Source organism: Glycine max, chromosome 16 (genome assembly GCF_000004515.6).
Source record: "Glycine max cultivar Williams 82 chromosome 16, Glycine_max_v4.0, whole genome shotgun sequence".
Taxonomy (NCBI): domain Eukaryota; kingdom Viridiplantae; phylum Streptophyta; class Magnoliopsida; order Fabales; family Fabaceae; genus Glycine; species Glycine max.
The window spans coordinates 4,838,831-4,859,210 of record NC_038252.2 but is presented as its reverse complement, the minus strand read 5'-3'; the positions used below and the strand labels follow the sequence as shown (position 1 = coordinate 4,859,210).

The 20,380-nt window shown below is 33.8% G+C and overlaps 4 protein-coding genes across 5 annotated transcripts; 2 read left to right on the top strand and 2 right to left on the bottom strand.

Moving 5' to 3' along the window:
- The first annotated feature begins 910 nt into the window (after nt 1–910).
- LOC100500066 (translocon-associated protein subunit beta-like) lies at nt 911–3,664 on the top strand. Its single transcript, NM_001249413.3, has 6 exons — nt 911–1,207; nt 2,228–2,326; nt 2,429–2,537; nt 2,627–2,698; nt 2,815–2,820; nt 3,218–3,664. The coding sequence occupies exons 1-6, from the start codon at nt 1,026–1,028 to the stop codon at nt 3,332–3,334; spliced, it is 585 nt and encodes a 194-aa protein (NP_001236342.2). The 5' UTR covers nt 911–1,025; the 3' UTR covers nt 3,335–3,664.
- Nucleotides 3,665–7,973: 4,309 nt separating this feature from the next.
- Nucleotides 7,974–10,428, bottom strand: LOC100794005 (GEM-like protein 5). The gene is made up of 3 exons (XM_003548896.5): nt 9,960–10,428; nt 8,854–9,128; nt 7,974–8,329 (listed from the first exon to the last, which is right to left on the bottom strand). Exons 1-3 carry the CDS (start codon nt 10,264–10,266, stop codon nt 8,093–8,095), a joined length of 819 nt encoding a protein of 272 aa, XP_003548944.1. The 5' UTR covers nt 10,267–10,428; the 3' UTR covers nt 7,974–8,092.
- A 636-nt stretch (nt 10,429–11,064) lies between these two features.
- Nucleotides 11,065–15,129, top strand: LOC100803009 (cysteine-rich and transmembrane domain-containing protein WIH2). 2 transcript variants are annotated; one of them, XM_003548453.5, is made up of 3 exons: nt 11,065–11,242; nt 11,332–11,554; nt 14,812–15,129. In XM_003548453.5, exons 1-3 carry the CDS (start codon nt 11,194–11,196, stop codon nt 14,861–14,863), a joined length of 324 nt encoding a protein of 107 aa, XP_003548501.1. In that variant the 5' UTR covers nt 11,065–11,193; the 3' UTR covers nt 14,864–15,129. The 2 variants fall into 2 exon arrangements, with proteins under 2 accessions (XP_003548501.1, XP_006599003.1); XM_006598940.4 differs by having other exon boundaries at nt 11,067–11,242; nt 11,332–11,550.
- Nucleotides 15,130–16,689: 1,560 nt separating this feature from the next.
- AFB3B (auxin signaling F-box 3 protein) lies at nt 16,690–20,160 on the bottom strand. The gene is made up of 3 exons (NM_001358249.1): nt 18,943–20,160; nt 17,833–18,328; nt 16,690–17,748 (listed from the first exon to the last, which is right to left on the bottom strand). Exons 1-3 carry the CDS (start codon nt 19,395–19,397, stop codon nt 16,981–16,983), a joined length of 1,719 nt encoding a protein of 572 aa, NP_001345178.1. The 5' UTR covers nt 19,398–20,160; the 3' UTR covers nt 16,690–16,980.
- Nucleotides 20,161–20,380: the final 220 nt, after the last annotated feature.

Sequence of the window (20,380 nt, the reverse complement as noted above, 5' to 3'; positions counted from 1 at the left end):
TTCATCAAGAGGAACCCTAATGTATTATTGCAGGTCCCACTCAACACATGTCAAGACCTTGGCTTAATGCATATCAAACACTCAAATGTGTGAGATAGTCAACTCAAGACTCTCGCTTGCCTCCTAATACAATCTAATAGCCTAATAAAACACTCATGATTTTCTAGTGAGGCTTTACGAGGAAGTAATACCAATGTAAAATCTATAAGAAAAATGTACATTATTTTGTATGAAAATTTTAGAGTCCATGTTGCAAAGTGTAATAGTCCAGAGGAATCACACTAGAATGAGAGAAATCCAGAGGTTGTATAGGTAGGAGACTGTACAATTGAGGATAACTTAAAAAAATTAATTAGTATTATTTATACCAACAAAATGCATCAATTCTTCGATAGCCCATTACTTAAGAACTCATCAATTAAGCAAGTTTGACTTGTAGCAATTATGAGATGAATGACCTTTTTTTTGGAAAGTTTTCTAGAAAATAAGTGAGTGATGACACAACACGTTGAAAAGTCTCGTGTTGATTTGTGAGGATAATCATTAATCTTGAAAGCAGTCAAGCGATATCAAAACTGATTGTCGATGTCTCAAAAAAAATTACCTGTAAAAGATTATGACCGATGAAAAAGTTGTGACTAACATAGCGTGTTTTATTATTTTCTTGTGCAAATATTTTTTGCTAACAATAGACACATGTCACAAACAAGATTAATCTTCAATTGAATGTATTGGAATTTGAAAGACACGTATGATCTTTGACCTAAAACACAAAAAACAAAACAAAAATGTTAGATCTAAGATTCAATTAAAAAAAAAAACACTAAGCAAAATATGAGACAAATAAATATTTTTTTTTTCAAATAGCTCATAAAATCACCGGAGTATTTGTTTGCTTCCTGGCGATCCCTTGCAACCCTAGTCTTCGAATTGCCCCATATCACAAACCACATTAAAAAAAGACTACCACGTATTCTTCTCTCTCCGTCTCTCTCTCTCTCTCTCTCTCTCTCTTCACAGTGCCAATGGCGGATCCAATCGCGAAGGCTCTGATCGCGTTTGCGCTCTTAGCTTCCCTCTTGCTGTGTTCGCACGCTTCCTCCGACGTTCCCTTCATCGTTGCTCACAAGAAGGCCTCCCTCAACAGACTCAAGTCCGGCGCCGAAAGGGTCTCCGTCACCATCGACATCTTCAACCAAGGAACCTCGTACGCTCCGATCTACCATGAATTGTTCATCTTTTTCTTCAATTTTCAGTTTTCGTTGTCTTAGATCCCAATTCCCCCATTTGCATGCATGCCCTCATTCCTTTTTGTTTAATTCAAATGCTTGAATTGTGTTTGTGCCACTTGGATGCTGATGAAATGTTGGTGAAAATAAATAAATTTAAGCCGGATCTTGTTTTTTGTTTTGTTTTTCTTAGTGGTATGGGAAATTATGAAAAAAGGGTAATGTTTGATCTACTTTAGAAGAAGATAGAGATGATAAAAGCTAGTGACTTTTGTTTATAAGCAATTTTTTTTAGCATCTGGGTCATATCACTTTTGACTGCATGAGTGGGTAAGTGGGAACAAAGGTGATTTTGATTTATCTGTCTTGATCTGATTTTTGAGGAAATGGAGAGTTCCTGTATGGTTTGGCGATGCTTAATTTGACGTGAAAACTTTGAATTTGGTGGTTTGATTGGGGTCTTTGAAGCCATTTTAGTGGTGCTACTTGTAAAATTGACGAGTGGGTTTTTTCAGATATATGAGAAGTGAGTTGCATGTTGTATTTGCTTAGATACGCACGTTACTCTTTGATTTCAGGTCAAATAATGAGAATGAACACGGAAACAACAAATAGTTGCATTTGATTTGACACATGTTGCCTATGAAAAACGTTAAAACAAACACGGTGTTAGTTTTCCCCCGTACTTGTTAAGGATGGTCTGGAGGACAGTACCAAATGCATAATCTCTTCTCTTCGTGTGTTTTATAGGATTGTGTTAATGACTGTGTCAATCCATAAGATAGGTCTTTGTATGCTGTCACTTCTGTTGAATCATGGTTTTATTTCCAAACTTACGTAAACTAGCCTTCTAAATTGTAATTCCCTGTCCATTTGTAACTTGTTGAATTGTTAAATTTAGGATTTTCAGTTATTTAAAAAAGAACATCTTATTGTATGGTATCTATTTTTATTTTGCAAATTATTTATTTGTCCATTTTCTTCTGTTTTTTTTAAAGGACGGCCTATGATGTAAGCTTATCAGACGATAGCTGGCCAAGTGATGCTTTTGATGTAATCAGCGGTAGCACTTCAAAGTCATGGGAAAGGCTTGATGCGTGAGTTTCCTATAACTTTTTTGCTACTTGAGGTTACCTCCTTCTGTTTCTGCTCTGCTGCATTTTAGTTCATCCCTTTTTACAAACAAGTGCTATTTTCAGTGGTGGCATCCTTTCTCACACATTTGAGCTGGAGGCAAAATCAAAGGGAGTATTTGCCGGTGAACCAGCTGTCATAAAGTTCCGTGTTCCCACAAAGTCTGCTTTGCAGGTTAATATCTGTTGGAATTGTTGTCTATTTTTTATTTTATTTTTGGTCAGCAACTTGTTTCTTATTGTAGTAGTTTTTTTTCCTATTAGGAGGCATATTCAACTCCCATATTGCCTTTGGACGTTCTTTCTGATAGACCTCCTGAGAAGAAGTTTGAATGGGTATGTTTCCTTATACTTTAACTTGACAGTTACATGAATCAGTATCAATTGCTTATGTTGACTGGCATGTTACTTTTTGTTTTCATGTATTCTACTTGGTTGGACCGACATCTCAGGCTAAGGTATGGACAATTATTTTATATTAATATATTCTCTATAGTTGCAATCATCAAAACTTGCAAATGACATAAGTTTGAATTAGCATGAGGGTTGCGTATTTCAATAGTTAAATTTGCATGTCTTTGTTCAAGCATGATGAATGGGGTCTCATTCACCTTTCTGGTGCTTGATCCATTCTTGTTAAATGGATGATTTGATAAGTTGTGTTTAGTGATGACCCTGAAAATAAAGTTTATCTGTTTTTTGCTTAGTTGTGCATTTTTCTCTTCAGATAGAAGTGTTATTCATGAAGAAAATAATGCAATCGTTAATACCTTTTCAATGATATTCTTTGCAACCACTTCCTAGATGTATCACTGTAAAGTCACTACCTTACTGTCAAACTTTTTTTGTCCACAGAGGTTGCTGGCTAAGTATGGATCTCTAATCTCAGTGATCTCCATCATGGTCCTGTTCGTATACTTGGTAGCTTCACCATCAAAATCCAGTGCAAAGGGAAGCAAGAAGAAGCGTTAATCATTGGCAAATTAGTGCATTTGCAATCAGACACTTTGGAGGCTAGATCATGATATTCTGATGGTGGTCAGTTTTTACATAGTTGTTGGACCTTTTTGAATGAATGGTTAAATGAGTTAGTGAGAGAACAAATTAATTTCTTGACGGCATAGCCTAAACAGTTGTTTTTGGTTCTCACTGGACGGAATGTATCTTTTAGCTAGCAAAAGTATATTTTCTTAATTACCTGATCTCAGCTATTTTGGATTGAATGCCATATATTCTGATGACCTCTTAAGTTCTATTTCCATGGTAAATTATTTGCCACTTCACCAAATCAGTTTTTTGCAAGCATATAGCATGGCCATGGTAAACTTCAGAGGCCCTCAACCTTCCTCTTTATCTCTTTCTATAATCTACTTACCATTACCTTCCACTAGAGTTTGAACCTACTACTTCCTTTCTTGGTAGCTGATTTTTGAAACATTAGTGATCCAACAAGTATGTGCATGTTTTTCGATTAAAGTTTGCAAAAGTAATTCAAGTCTTGCTTTTACAAAACAAACTGAGTTTTTAGGCAAAATTTTCATGTGCAAACAGACTTTTAGGGGTAACCAAGCATACCCTATAATAACAAGAATAAAATGGGTTTACTCTCCAAACTTAGTTTTGGAGCTCCCCAAATGGAAAACCAAACATACCCTATAATAACAAGAATAAAATGAGGTATCGGGTAAAGACAAAAAGAGACCTAACCTTTTTTGTTTGAACTCTGAAGTTTGTTCTCATTGCGTGTCTGTATTTTGCTCTTGCATAGGGTTCTACCTGCTTTTTCATTTTTGAGAAGTTGGTTAAAATCTTCTACTTTTCGAAGATCTTGCCATCCAAATGAATTGTCTTGTTTCTGTTGGCTGTCCTGAGAAATACAATCTTGATGTAAGAAAAATTGAAATAAACAATGTTATGTCATGCAAACAACCCATCTTTCTTGGGGACTGATAACCCTTGAAGTATTTGATTACCGAACATAACTTTGGTCCAACAAGTTTTCATTGACGAAGTAGGGTAGAAAACTAGGATTTAAATACAAGTATAACCGTTAATTACGACGGCTGAGAAGTATATTTTGGGATCACACAATTATATTTCGCAGGACCTTTTAACCATTAATAATAAAACACAATGCCATAAGAATTGAAAATTACCTGAAGTGAATTTCAAATTGTGTATCGTGAATCACGTGTGACATATGCAGTGGTGTTTCGACCCACGTAAGGAATGGAAAGTACGCACATTGTCAATGCGCTACAATATAAAGTTTTTTTTACTTGACACTTTTTTGTTTTTGACAGAGTGACCTCACGCACTGTTAATATATTGAATTACTTGAAGTATATCTAGATTATGTGCTTGAAATAATCAACATGTTAACTACCAAAAAGAAAATCAACATGTTTTATATCTCAACAAATTTGTTGTAATTACTATAAAAGAAACTAGATTGGTGGTATCTAAAAGAAAGAAAGAAAAGTTAAACGGAAGATATTTTTAAGACATGAAATTTGACAAGAAACGATTATCTCGATACTAATATCAATAGCATTTGGAGAAAAAAAGTTTCTTATGGGAATTTTAAGAAAACTACAAAAATTTGTGTGATGTACTAATTATGTTTCATACTTTGTTTCTAATATTAGAATTATCTGTGCCCTCATTGTATAAAAGATAAAGAAATAGTCCTTCAATAAGGGATTAACAAATCACTAGCAGTTATAAACACAAGAAACTCCTACTTGGTTCTATGTTTCGGATGTGATTTTTCGTACTGTGGATGTAATTTTCAAAAGCTAATAATCCTGGCTTGTACATCCTAAAGGTATTTTCTTTCTTCTCAATGAGTTTCCAAACACTATTAGTATTCCACTTTCTAAAGGCTCATTGATAATAGAAATTGTTGCCTCAAAATTAGGATAGAGAAATTCCAAAACAAATTTTTTCTAATTATTTAAAAGAACGTATCGTTCGATATATTATCCAAGTATTTAACGTCTAACACTCTAACTAAACAAAGACTATTACTAGTTGGATATATATATATATATATATATATATATATATATATATATATATATATATATATATATATATATATATATATATATATATATATATAACAATTCCTCACCTTATAAGATGTTTTATTCAACAATTTCTTTTTATTAACAACTGATAGTAAAGCAAACTCAATTATCTAAAAAAGATGTTAAAACTGTGGTCTCAAAACAATTTTTTGCAAGATGACGAGCTTTATTTTCTTTGATTTTGATACTATACATACAAAAGGAGAAAAAATTCCGAATCACTAGGGTCAGTCTAATGATGAAAGATTTGGGATAAAATGCATAAAATTTTAGATTTAAACATTAGTGTGACCATTGAACACCAGCAAAAAAAGAGGGAGAAAAAATCTGTTACCAAAGTTTTTAACGACAGTTTTGGCAAGAAAAAACAATTACAAATCAAAATTTAAGACAAAAGATCCACATACTAGAGACCATCAAAATAGTCGCTTTAGTATCTGGATTAATATGCCCTAGAATCACAAATCAATAAACATTGATGAAAAGAAAAGAAACACTCAACTTGTTCAACGTAAAGCTGTTCGTTCATATTCAAAATCCTTTGATCCCAACAACTCCCAGTAAATTTATATCTCTATAATATCTCAATACCTTTAGTAAACTCTGATCTTGTTTCTTCAATACCTCAAAAACTTGAAGAATTTTTTTAATATAATAAAAAGACAGGCTAATAACACACTTTATAATACATTTTTTTGAAGACATATTTTATTATTAGTTGAAATTTATTAAAAATTATAATTTTTTGAAAGTTTCACATTTTATTTAATGAGCATTTATCTTGATTTTCTAATTTTTAATAATCTTTTATCAATAATAGAGTGCCTGTTAATTATAATAAAAACTAGATTGCCTCATGGTTTTCATTATAGAAAAAGAATGGCCGGAAGATCCTCTTAAAAATTCTGAAAATTATTTTTCCTTTTAAATAATAATATCCATATCAGGACACTTAAAACCCCCAAAAAGTTATGAGTTTATTCTTGTTAACATTGATCAATTGAGATTATTCACAATAGAGATAAATATAACCAAATTGTTTTTTTTTTCAATCAAAAATCATAATTATTAGGATAATAAATTGGAATTAGCCAATTTTTCTGTTATTTTTTTACATTGATCACGAATAAATAGTTATCTCATCATGAATAATACATAGGAGGATAGTTACATGAATTACGACATCATACATAAGCGATAAAATCATGGTATTTACATCTTGAAACCATTGTTTTTCAAGTTCTCTCAAGTCTTTTTGAATGCTTTTGCAATCCATTTGAATGCCTCTGGATACTCTTATAATAAGGATTAAATTTATAGGATAGGACCTTTCCCTCTTTCTCTGCGTGTAAACAATTTTAAGGACATGCTCTTACAACGTTACTTCGTGTAGGTAAACTTTACAACGGTTTAAATCTCACTGGTAGCACCTTGAGACTAAGGTCACACCTTTACATTTAGAGCCTGTTTGGATGCATCCTAGAAGAGCTTCTAGGAGCTTCTTTACTAGCATAAGCTCTTTACTGTTAAAAAGTGGTGTTTGAATGAATAATAAAGCTTCCGGATAAGCTCTTCTCCTAGAAGTTCTATTAGAGAAGCTCATCCAAATAGACCCTTAAATTACTTTATCATATCCCATAGGAACAATCAAATTCGATGTCCACACAATGAGGGAGACTCTAGATGAAACTATGATGGAAATGGAAAGGAAGAAATTGTTCAAAATCGATATTTGAGGTCAATTTAAGGAATATTCACAAAATTGAAAACGAAATATTTAAAGCTTAAAAAATCATGTCTTTTACGGTCATTTGAAAGATGAATGCTACGACTAAAGAGCCCAATCTAAGTCACTTGACACCAAACTCAGAAAACTGTTGATTAGAATGGGCTCAGAAAAATACAAAAACCTTTGAATGAACTATGAAGCTTGCTATGAATTAAAATGTGAGAAGCTACTCCGTCCCATTTCAGCTACTATACTAATTAATGCAGTTTGATTGGTATGCATTTATTGTTGGCCACTCTTCAAAGATGGAGACTCGAATAATTCACAAGGTGTTTACTTAATCATACACACTTCAACCACAAAATATGTGAATCAACTGATATGGAATTGTTTCGCTTTAATTAAATGTTTTGGATTCGAATCTTAGATACATAACTGTATTGCATGCTTTGGGAAATTTTTTATCATATATAATAATTCTATTTGACTCAAACAAAATTATTTCTAATAAAATAAAGTATAATTTAAACCAAAAAAATTATACACACTTCACATCAAGATCTAACCCACTTCCTCACTCTCTCTCTTTCTCCGGTTACGATCTTTTGAAGTAAAAAATATTAAATAAATAAGACCAAACAACCTGTTTTGATTATTATATTTTATTAGATTACTACAAGAAAAAAAATGAACTTTCCCAAATATGGGCGCATATTTAACTAAAAATGTAAGAACACACTAGAGGAAAAAAAGATGCAGAGCAGACATGACATGTGTATTATGAAATATATAGCATACACTCAAATTTTTACAATAAAGTATTGTTCCAGTATACAACACAAATCGAAAAGTCAAATTCTAAACAAAATTATAAATTATTATACATCATAATAATTCCAAAACTAGAAATCACTGAAAGTTCTTTCCATTAGCTTCCGAACCACTAGTGGATGGCACGGCCACTCCTGGCGCTACAAAATGTGAGATACCTTCCGAGATGTTCTTAACTGCTTTGTCAAAATTAACAAAACCCATGAACCAAAAATCATGCCCATCCACCGTTACAACCTGAATGTACTTTTCTGATGGGTTGTCCCTCATGGTCACTGGGTTGACCATTCCAACCTTCCCCAAAGGCACCATTACCTGTTACACAATAACACAATTTCAAGTCATTTCACACACCAAAATGGACTAATTAATAGCTTCTCTAATAATTCATTTCAGGGTAAAAGGTGTCAAGTCTCTCAAAGATTTGATCAAATTTGATTTTAGTTCTTATATTTTTAAAATCGTAGTTTTAATTCTTAGATTTTTGAAAATGTGATGAATTTTGTTCATGATCAAATAAAAATGAATAACATGTTTGGATTGTGAAGTGAGCCAAAATCAATTTTGAAATCATTGTTACTGTGAAATAATATACACTGAAAAAATTATGGTGACCCCTGATTTTGAGGTAGCCCCATTAAAGTATATCCAAACATGTTGTTAAAGACGAAATATTCCACATTTTAGAATTACGAGGACCAAAATCACAATTTTTAAAAACATGAACTAAAATCAATTGATCAAATCTTAGAGAGCTAAATCTCATTTCACCCTTCATTTAATTTAATCTGCAAAAAGGAAATAAGCTTTGATAAGGTATTTTGACTTAAAATAAGTACCTTGTAGTATGTCCAAGTTTCTTGGCCAGAGGGTGCAGTGAAACACAATGGGCGATCACTGCAAAACGCTACATGAATATTGGACAGGTAAAGGGTTCCTGCAACAGGACCTGTTGATGTTGAAAGGTAACAAGCAAAGCTCTTCTTGAGCTTCTCGTTTGGATAGGTTGTGAATGTTTGCTTGTAAAGGGACTCAAATCCACCCTCTGATATTGCTTTCACAGTCAGATTCATCTTCCCCAGTGCAGCTGAAGACACTGATGGACCTGTTTTAACTGCAAATAACGGTAACAAACCAACAATCACATCATGTGAAATAAAAAAGAGAGGTACATTTAGCTACCTTTCCCATTTTCTTAGCCACATGACATTTATCCCATCAGAATTTCACTTAATTTGAATGATAAAAGTTTGTCTTAAAGGTTAGTGGATTATTATATTCTCTCAAATTTGGCGAAAAATACTCTTTTTAATTCTTTCAAACTGATTTTTATTTTTAGCGGTTTAGATAGATAATTTGTAGCGATTTTTGCCCGTATAAAAGATTAAAAAGATTTTTTTTCAAAGTTGAGGGACTATATAACAAATTTAGATTTAATTTGAGAAACAAAAACAAAAGTGATTTAATTTGAAGAATTAAAAATATATTTAAGTCAAATGGTATGGGGTTATGGTTTTAAAAAATTGGGCTGCTAAAATAAAACTTCAACTCTAACTGGTACACAACACCAAAATTACTTAAAACGAAATGCATCTAAATTTGGTCTTTCTCCAAAAGATGAATATTTTTTCAGTACATATATCATTCTAATTCATGATATTATATGGAAAACCAAATTAATTTCTCACTTTTAACAATTTGATGTTGACATCTAATAACATCGAGACTGAAAATATAAAGTTGGTATACTGGTGATGGGAGAATGAAAGAGGTTGAAGAAGTAATAAGTTCCAATCATTCCCTTAACAAATTAATTATTAATATTTACTAATAAAAAAAGCATAAAAGCATTAGACTAAATTTGCTATCTTCTATTGATTGTTCCAAGTTTCAAGTTTGGATTAATTAGGAAGAAATTAATAGAGTAGTAGCTAGGAAGACTCACGGTTGTGCCAGACGTTGTGTGCGGTGGCTTCAGCTTTTCTGCTCCATGAATCGAACATGTTGAGGATTGACTCCATGGGACTGTTGCTTGGTTTGTCAAGGGTGCTATGTTGCACGTAGGGATGATGATGCTGGTCATGGTAGTATTGAACTGGTTGAGGTTGTAAAGCTGCTTTTTTGTTATCTGGGTGGCTGCTTGGAATAGCCGGAGTGCCCATTATGTGAGTTCCCCAATTCTCAGTCCCAACTTTGGGTGGAGAAGATGCTTCTGGAAATGATTGGTTTTTCTTGTTGCTGTTGGTGTTCATCTTGGATTGTGCAAGAGAAAAGTCGTAGAATTGGAAATTGATGAGATGAGAAATAAGGTGTTTGTTTGTGGTTTGGTTGAGAAATAAGTAGTTGAGTTTGGAAGGCAAAGTATTAGGCGCTTACGATCAATAAAAGTCCCACACCGACTACCGTTATGCTTAGCCGTGTATTGCAAAATAGACGGCTTGTGAATTAAAATGTTGAATTTTGGTATAGACTATTATAGAATCAAAATTCAACTGAACACTCGTATCCCGTGATTTTTTTATCTGTTTAGGAGATTGAATTGAAATATATATATTTTTTTATTTGTGAGAATTGTAAAAACACAGTGTGAGAAGTATGAAATATCAAATACTCATTATTAATTTATTTTTTTGACAGAATAAACTTTGCATTTTTTTAAAACTATATTCATTATTCAATACGCAACTTTGTTTATTTTCTCTTATTTCCTAACGTATTGAAAAACGGAATATTTTCTGTAATGTTGTCTATGTTTTCTTTTTAACATGGATCGCATAGACGCATATGTATTTCTACACTAAAATGGTATAATACTTTTTTATATTAATAATTTAATGTGTATTCTATAATGAATTAGGTGGTGACTTCTTTATTTTTTTTACAAGAGAATCAAGTTACTTTAATTATAATAGTTATGTATTTTGTGAATTCTAAACCATCAATTAGTGGCATAGCCAATCCAAAATAAGATTTGTGAGAATATCTATAATTAAATATTCTGATTAAAAAAATACTAAGAGTAGCAATTACATAAGCAGCAACGTTGACTTGGTACGTGACGAACAAGGCTGTCCCTGTCCAACACATACATTCAGTTTTGGTCGTCTTCCCAATTTCCTTTCTCATCCAGAAAAATAAAAAACCCTTGAATTGATGCCTTGATCCCAATTCCACACATAATGAGTAATTACCAGAGAGCACCCCAAGATCCCTATTATCCTCCTCCAGGTATATAATAATAAAACCATATTCTCTTTTTCCAAATTCTTCTACTTTTCAATTTATCTTTGTTTTCCCAATTTCAATATGCTACACAGGCTATGCCCCTCCTTATCCCCCACAACAGGGTTACCCGCCACCGGGTTACCCGTCAGCGCCGCCGCAGCCTCCGCCGGGGTACTCGCCGTACCCGCCGCCGCCGCAGTACGAAGGTTACCAAGGCTATTTCAATCAAGGGTATCCTCCTCCACCTCCTCCCAATTACCACTGCCACCACGTTCAGCATGATAACCCCGGTTTTACTTCCTTCTTCCAAGGCTGGTACATTTTTCTTCTTCCTTTTTTTTAATTATACTTTCCTTGTTGATTATTATATTAGATTTAGAGGAGTATTTTTTTATTATTTTTTTTCGAGGTGTTACTTTCAAATTCAAATATACATTTCTAAAATCCAATGGGTATAAAGCACTTAGAGTTCAATCCCGGCATAATACACTCTTGGGGAGGGATTAAGAACTTTAAGTATGACTAAGTCTTAGATCAAGGTTTAGACCCATAATCGGTCTAATGGATCAAAGCTTGTGGGGATACCTCAAAGTTCCAATGGGGAGTCAAAGGCCCTAATTAATAGTGGTTGAACCAAATGGTTGAACCAAAATATATATATACATTTCTAGAACCCTGGAGGTTATGAATTCACATGATGTAAGTAATATTCTTATTATGTATGAAAAAACATCTGATGAAAGAGGTAAATGGATTTAAGTATATCTGGAGATTAGTCTTTGGCTTCTGATCGAGGGATACCTTTGTTCCTGGAAAAAGAAATTTAACATTTCCATACCAATTTCTTCCCCTTTTTTAAATTTTAATCTAATGGTTTAAGATAGCATAATTTTGTTGTAGAAGATTAATGAAGAAAATAAATATTGAAATCCAAGTTCAATGAAAAACAAGAATTTGACTCTAGCATTACATTAAAAAAAAATATTTCTGACAAGTTTCTGTAAATGAAATATCTGATTGATGACTTACTAATTAACATAGATAGAATCAAGGCACCCTCATAGGATCTCAGCACCACTCAAGGTACTCAAAGAATGCAACATTGCTGAACCAAAGCATCCCTCCCTAAAATACAAACATATAGAATTCTCTACAGTACAAACAGATAGATGAATAGGTGCTCCTGTATTTTACCACCATAATAAGTAGAAACCCTTGTAAACTCCTTGTAGAATTAGAAACTGACTATTGTTAGTTATTGGATCACCTTTCAAGTGTTGTCTTTGTTCCTTCCATCTTTCCTTTTTTTTCTTTTCTTTCTGCACAATGAGTCGATGATGCTGAAGTGGAAACAAATTACCATTGCTATTTGTTCAATAACCTTTTGGGCAGGGTATTCCTCTAAGGTTTCGGTTTCATATACTTTCCGAAGAAAAAGAAATCTCGATATTATAATTTTGCAGACAAGGTGCCAAATGTTTACACTGATGGTCTGATTATAGAATCAACAGAGAAAAATATCTGAATAAGATAACCCTATTCTATAGTGGGGTAAGTTAATCCAATTCAACATAGAATAAACTCTCTAAATGGAAAATAATCACAAATCAAAAGCCCTAATTTCAAAATCAAATCCTAAATTAAATTTGTAAAATCACTTGCCCATTTTACCTCATTCCATGGAGTGAGAAGATTTCTCCTCCAAAAAGTCTAAATAGATAATGATCCAAGAAGGCATAATACAACTGATGAAAGCCATCTTTTATCCATGTAGCATTCAATGAAGGATGTTTCTTCGACTCACATGGTAGTGGGGGAAAAGGGTAGTGGAATAGCTGATGTATTCATCATCCGAATCAATCTATATCTCATTTGACAGCCGAGGAATGAGGAACAATAGGACTCTTGGGAATCTAAAGAGGCCTAGGACCAGCAGAAACAATTGAAGACAACAAGGATGGATAAAATATGCCTCTATATGGTGTTAGTTTCTCCTCTTTGAAAACAAGATTAATATTTATATTGCTAGGCTAATCAAGTAAATATGCATTAGACATGTACTTAAAAAATATTTCCTGAGAATAAAACATTCCTAGGAATGCTAATTTATGAATAAGTGGACATAAAGCTTTCCCACCTTCATAGGTGGGAGTAAAACTTTCACATAGTAATTGAGTGTATAGTTACTATATTTTCCCATGGTAATTGACGGTATATGTATATTATTTTTAGCAAAATTGAACAATAACCAAACACATTTTATAAAATTTTCCAGGAATCCTATTCCTGGAAATTTCATGCTCAGGTATTTTAATTGGGAATAAAAGATGAAAGATTCCTTGTACCAAACGCCACTTTAGGCTAATGTTTAGGTTGAAGGCAAATCATAACATAGTCACTCACATTAAAACTTTGAGTCCAGCGATGCACTCTAACAGTAACTTTATAATTGTTCCTACTCAATGCAAGTTATCTCTAACATTGGAATGTTAATCATAGATATGAGTAGCAAAAGACTTGGCAAAACGTGAAGGAACAACACCCAGCAGGCTAACAGAGAATGTACACTAGGAGATATACTATTAGATGCCTAAATCATATACCTCCTTGATCAATTGAAATAGTTTCTACTTTCTAGTATGTTTTGATTTATTGATTTCTTGGTCTAAATATAGGAAATAAGACAACTGTATGTATAATCATCATAAAACTGACATTTTAGCTTGACCAATGACACCTGTACTGTACTTGTCCATGGAATCCATAGATGTATCCCTCACTTCACATCACCTCGGAATAACTTTTTATAAGTCCACATGTGACAAGTCATTGTACTGTAAAATTTGATAACAATTCTTTCAAACTGGGTATTACATGAGACCAAAAGTATTCTGGAGATCTAAAACAAAATCCTTTGGACAACCATGTCCTCTCTTTTGGCTACACCTCCTGTTGGTCAGAATGATTAACCTGGCATCAAACCTGTAGTTTCTAGAAATACATCAACTAGATATTGAATTTCTGGAAGAAAAATGACAAGTAGAATGGAATGACTATAGCTAAATTTTCTTTAATCATTGAAGTCAACTCCCACTATTATATTACTTCATTAATTCCATATTACACTATAAAAGCAGGTGACTTGAACCATTAGATTAAAATATAATCTAAGGTTTGATTTGCTCAAAAGTTACATTTTGCTGATGAGCTTAACCTCATTTTTGTTTTAAATGTAACTCTCAAACTTTTTTTGGGTGTAACAAAGCATGACATTTGAGTCATTTGTTAAATTTATTAATCCAACGCCAGGTTTATGTTTAAAGAACTTTCGTCCAAGGTGTAGGGACTGGGGAGAAGTATTTCATATGACTACAAGCTTTCCTCAATGTGCAGAAATATCATTTGCTTTTCTAACATGTCATTAAACAAAAGGAAATTTGTTATCTTTCAGCTTGAGAAATCAACTTTTTCAATTAAAAAATCCTATGAAATCCTTTTTTACTTTCCGTGTTATATTGCTTGTCCTTTTTGGTTCTAAAGACTAAGATTCCTTTGTTCTTTTACATGTGCAGCTTGACAGCAATTTGCTGCTGTTGTTTGCTAGAGGAGTGTTGCTTTTTCTGATAATCATATTAAAAGTTGTATCTGCAGTTTGGTGTACTTGGTTGGTTATGGCTCTCTGGATAAATGTTGCTCTAATTGTCTTACTCATATGTGCGGGACCTGGCAAGTGTTAGTCATTCTTGTAACTCTTAGTCTTTACCGTTGCCCTCACTCATTTCTGGGTTGTTCATACATTGTGATTTCATCTTTGTATGAGTGCATAATGTATATTGGAAATTGTAAAAAACAGTCATTTTATGTGGAATAACAAACTAATATACTAGTCTTACAAGGCTTGAACATGATTGCTTCTAATGAAGTATACCTATGATTTAGACCAAAAAAAGTTGTGGTTGAAACAGTGTGTGTATATATAATTTAGTTTTAGTCCCCTGTCAATAACTAGGAATATGTTTTCTATGTAATTTCAGAAATTAAAAACACAATTTAAGTAGAGACTAATTTCAATGACAATATATTAAAGCCTGCATATTACAAACAACTGTAAGTTTGCTATTTTTATAAATGAAAAGCATATCTTGGAAACGCGTATGTACTGGACAAATGGTAGATTGGCACCACTTCAACATAGGAAGCTGAGTTTGAAACAGGCAACTTCAAGATGAACATTAGAACATTGAATTGGACTGTGAACAAATAAACCAGTTTATAGATTCTGAAGCTGGCCTTTGAATCAGTTTGGCAGTTGTTACGCAGACCCACCCACCACAATTGCTGGTACATCCAATATAACAGCATGATTGTGCAATCCGTAAGTGATCCATATATTATTAAAATGACGTTCTGACCAACTAAACTAATAGGTCAATTATGCTAAAAATAAGTAATGCCGTTACATGTAACATTAAAATTTCTAATGTATATTTAATGTCCATATAAATTTATATTATAAATTTTGTAATAATTAATTTTGATTTAATAATTAATTTGTTTACATATATAAATTGTAAATAAAAATCATAGGTTTATTAACATAAATCTACTAATGTATTTTTTGATCTTATTATAATTAATGTTGATCTAATAATGTATTTTTTACATATATAAATTTTAAATATAAATCATAGGTTTTATAAAAATTCATATATGTAAACATATTAATTATTATATCAAAATTAATTATCATAAAATTTATTATCTAAATTTACATGCGCATTAAATATATATTAGAAGTTTTAATATTATATATAATAACATTAATTATTTTATAACAATTGATCTATTAGTTCGGTTAGAGTACTATACTACCTAGATGGATCAACTTAAAATCAAACTTAACTCTCGAATGTTCAAACTTTTTTTTGTTAAACATTAAAAAAAAAATCTTACATAAGTCACTTCATTTCACATTCATTAAAATTTGCAGCCGTTCACTCAAATATACTCTCAATTTATGATGATAGATGGCTCTGCCTCAAGACTAGCGTATTATTAATTATACTCTTTTACTTTTTTTTCCTGGTGAATGGGGATTCATATAGCGCATTATTAATTATACTCATACTTTTCTTTGTTGAATGGGGAGGGGAATTAGTTACCCAAATTATACTCGTACTTGAGCACAAGGAATTGAAAAAACAATCAATTTATATAACGAACAAATAATAAATACTATTAATTTGATATTCGAAAGTTGTAGATAACCTAAACTATTTAACAAAAATGAGTCAGAACAGTAGTTGATGTTCATGGAAGCTTTGTTCATGAACTTTACTTTCCCAGCAAGGGAATTGATCTTTAATTCTTAAATATATGTTTCAGCTGAGAAAATTATGTTCAACATGGATGAAGAAAAACTCTTCAGCTGTGACAAGAACATGAAGAAGTGTAAAAAAGAAAATTCACTCCAATTATCACATGGAGGGTGAAATTAAGTACTTGCATATGGTATTCAACAAGTAGATAAAAGGCGAAATACCCACTCTAATAATATACGTAGTAAAAAGTGGCATTATGGAATAATAACTAGGAGAAAAAGCAATCTAGCATATGTATAAAACTAGCAAAATGCAAGTTACAAAACACTACACCCGGCTAAAATTGCATTAATCAGTCAGCCCTAAAAGCAAAGTACAAACTTCTGAATAACAAGAAATTAAATGACCTAAAAAATGCACCTATAGAGTCCATACATATTCAGGTGCATCTTTCCTTTTCCCAGCCAATGTACGATACAAATACATCTTCTCTACCTTCTGCCCATCTTCCAGACTACAATCTTCTTGCTCGTTTTCATTGAAGATCTCCACATTCAACCTCGGCATCTTCTTTGCTAGCAACTTGCAGGCTCCGACGGTCACTTCACAGGACGACATCCAAAGGGATCGCATTGTTTCATACTTCCCTACGTCCGTCAGAAGTGCCACATTGCCAAAAGGGCAGTCTCTAATCTCAAGCTTCCTAAGCTTCTTGCATCCATTCAACACATAGAGCATTCCCTTGTCGCTCTCCCCAGCAAATGCAATGGACAGCATTTCAAGCTTCTCAGCGTACATTCCTATGTAAAGGAAAACCTGGTCGGTCAATTGCCCCGAGAGGGATAGGCGCCTGAGTCGCCTGCAAGACTGAACAATTGCGCCAAAACCTTCGTCCAGTGGCTGCATTGTATCAGGGTCGGGTTTTGTTGCATCAAGGATACACAGCCTGAATCGGATAAAATTTGGGCAGTTCTTAGCCACCGTTATGAGTGCAGCATTTGTCATCTGGTGGCAGAAATAGAGCAATGAGTGAAGCTTAGGGCAACCCATTGATATTGCAACCAGCCCTTTTTCTGTGACGGCTGCTGGATTTCCAAAGGGAACAGATGGAAACACCCTCAATTCTTGCAAGTCTTTACATGAAGTAGCTACAACATCAAGTCCTTTGTCTCCAATGCAATCCATTATCTGCACAAGTCTAAAAATTATTGATATTCACCAATATAAGAATTAACAAATAAAAGGAAAAAGTTTTGAATTTGATAGATTTACCAATAAGCGCTGAAGTTTCACACAGTGACGAATCAGTTTTATCAGATCACTACCCTGAATGCCTGCTGCATAGCTCAAGTTCAAGGATGTTAAGTTCGGGCAAATAGGATATATTGCTGCAAGACAATGAGGAGCAACTTCCAAAAATCCTGACAAACTGGTTATGGACTTGCGCTTGAGAATGGTATTCTTAAGCTTTATGTAGGCCTCTGATTCTGGATCATGGACAAATGATCCAATACCCAAATCCGATAATTGAGGTGCTCGCATCATTATCCTTTGCAGTGCATCAAAGGGCACTGAACGATTCAGCTTTAAACTCTTCAGGTAAGGAGATCTGGCCACAAGTCTCTCTAGTGCTCCCAAACTAACCTCTCCTTTAAGGCAAGCAAAATTAAGTGAAACAAGTGATGTGCAGTTGTCAGGAAAGCAACTTAGCCACTGGCCTTTGTGATCTTCAACCTCATTTTCTTGCAGATCCAGCTCCCTAAGAAACCTGCATTTCAAAACAATTATAACACACAATCAACATTTGGGAGTCAAGAACACATACCGAACATCCTACACACCATTCTCAATCAGAAGAATAGAATCATCATCATCATTCATCCTTAACCCCACACATAACACATACAAACAAGATACTATTTTGAAGCTTGAAACTGTCTCAAGCAAAACTTCTCTACACATGAACAATTCACAAATCGACTATAAACTAAAGTAATAACAGATCAAACTCTCAAGACCCTCTTGAGCTCTAGATTGCCAACAAACCTTGACATCTACCAAATGCCAAGTTCAAAGGTCATTCATTCAACCACTTTGCCCAACCAATTAAACTCAATAATCAACCGGTAGCTACAGAGAGTACAACCCAATAATCAACTTCAAAACAATAAAAAAAAACTTGAAATTTGACAGCACAAGAAGACAAAGACAAAACCAATCTGAACATACGTCCAACTATACAACCTCCAAAACACAAGCAGCAGGAAACCATCAAAATTGTACAACAAACAAAACCCACAAACCAAAAAATAAGTTGTGCAACAAACACTTACATCTACTCCAACAACACAGGATTGAACACAACAAACAAATCATTCTCACCTGCAATTTGCAGCTAAAGCAGCAAGGCCATCAGTGGAGAACCCTTCACAGCTAACAAGAACCAAAGACTTGAAGTGTGTGAAAGACCGAGAGAGTAGCTCCAGGCTCTCATCCGAGACCACCATCCTCTTGAGCCTAAGCTCCTCCAAGCCAACCTTGTTCTTGGCCAGTGCCTCAATCCATGGATGCACAAAGCCACCCCAATCATAAGGCACCAAACTGAAGTCAGCAAAATGAGGCTTTCCCTTCAAAGTCAAAGACTTTAGACCAGGAAACCTCTGGATCAACCTCTCCGGAGTGATGGAGTAACAGTTCCCTATGAACACCCTTTGCCTCGTACACCTCTCTATCCTGTACCAACTTTTACACACCAAAGACAAAGCATTTCGGTCACTGTGTGACACCACATAGTCAAATATGTGCTCTATTACCTCGTCCGGGAAATAATTCATCATCTTTTTTTTTCTTTTCTCTCACTCAGTGATCCTAGCTCACTAATTTTCCAGGAAAATTTTCATACTCCAAAAGGGGAAGGGGATAGAAAAAAAAAAAAAGCAATCTCAGAAAGGTAAAGCTTTCAAATTTGAAGTTCTACTACATCATGGAGAAGACCAAGATCTAAAAAAAGAAAAAGGGGGGGAACGGAACAGAACAGATCTTGGCACAAACAAGAGTGAGGCAATGACAAGATCTTCAAATCTAGAACATGAGGGGAAGGTCTGGAAAGAGGATACTGATAAAAAAAATTGAAAATTTTACATTTCCCTAGTTGGATCTGCTTGGAGGCTTAGCCAAAAAGAACTCAATTTTTTTTTCACAGGAAAAAAAAAACCAGAGAAGAAGAAGAAGAAAAAATGGAAAATGGTGTGGAAGAGTTGAAAACCAAAGCAGAAAAATTATGGCCCTGCAAATCAAATGGTGATGATGACGATTTCCAAACAGAATAAAAGGACAAAAAAGAGAAGTTGGATAGATCTGAGAAAAAATTTGCACAAATGATAAATTACATTATAGACCACACCACCCAAGAGGTGAATGAGGTTAGGACTTATTAGAGTGAGAGAAAGCCTCAAAAAGTCTCAAACCCTTTGTGGCACTCACATGTTCCGTGCTAAAAAGAAAAGCTCAAGAGGGAAGGAGAGAATGAAGAAGCAGAAAGGAGGAGGAAGAAGGAGAAAGGAGAAGGTGGTGGTGAAGTGAAAGCAACCAAGTAAGGTTAACACAAATGGTTGAGTTTAAGTGTAGATTTATTTAACCATGGTTACCTTATCCTAACTCAAACTCGATGGATGGTTGGTTGGGGGCTTTGGAATGGAAAAGTGAGAAAGGGTAGGCGTCGATTTTGATGATGGGATGTTGAGAGAATCTTGACCGTTGAGTGCGTGAACATGCATCAGTCCTTGTCACTGCTTTCCAAGTGAGCCTCACACTCTCTCTG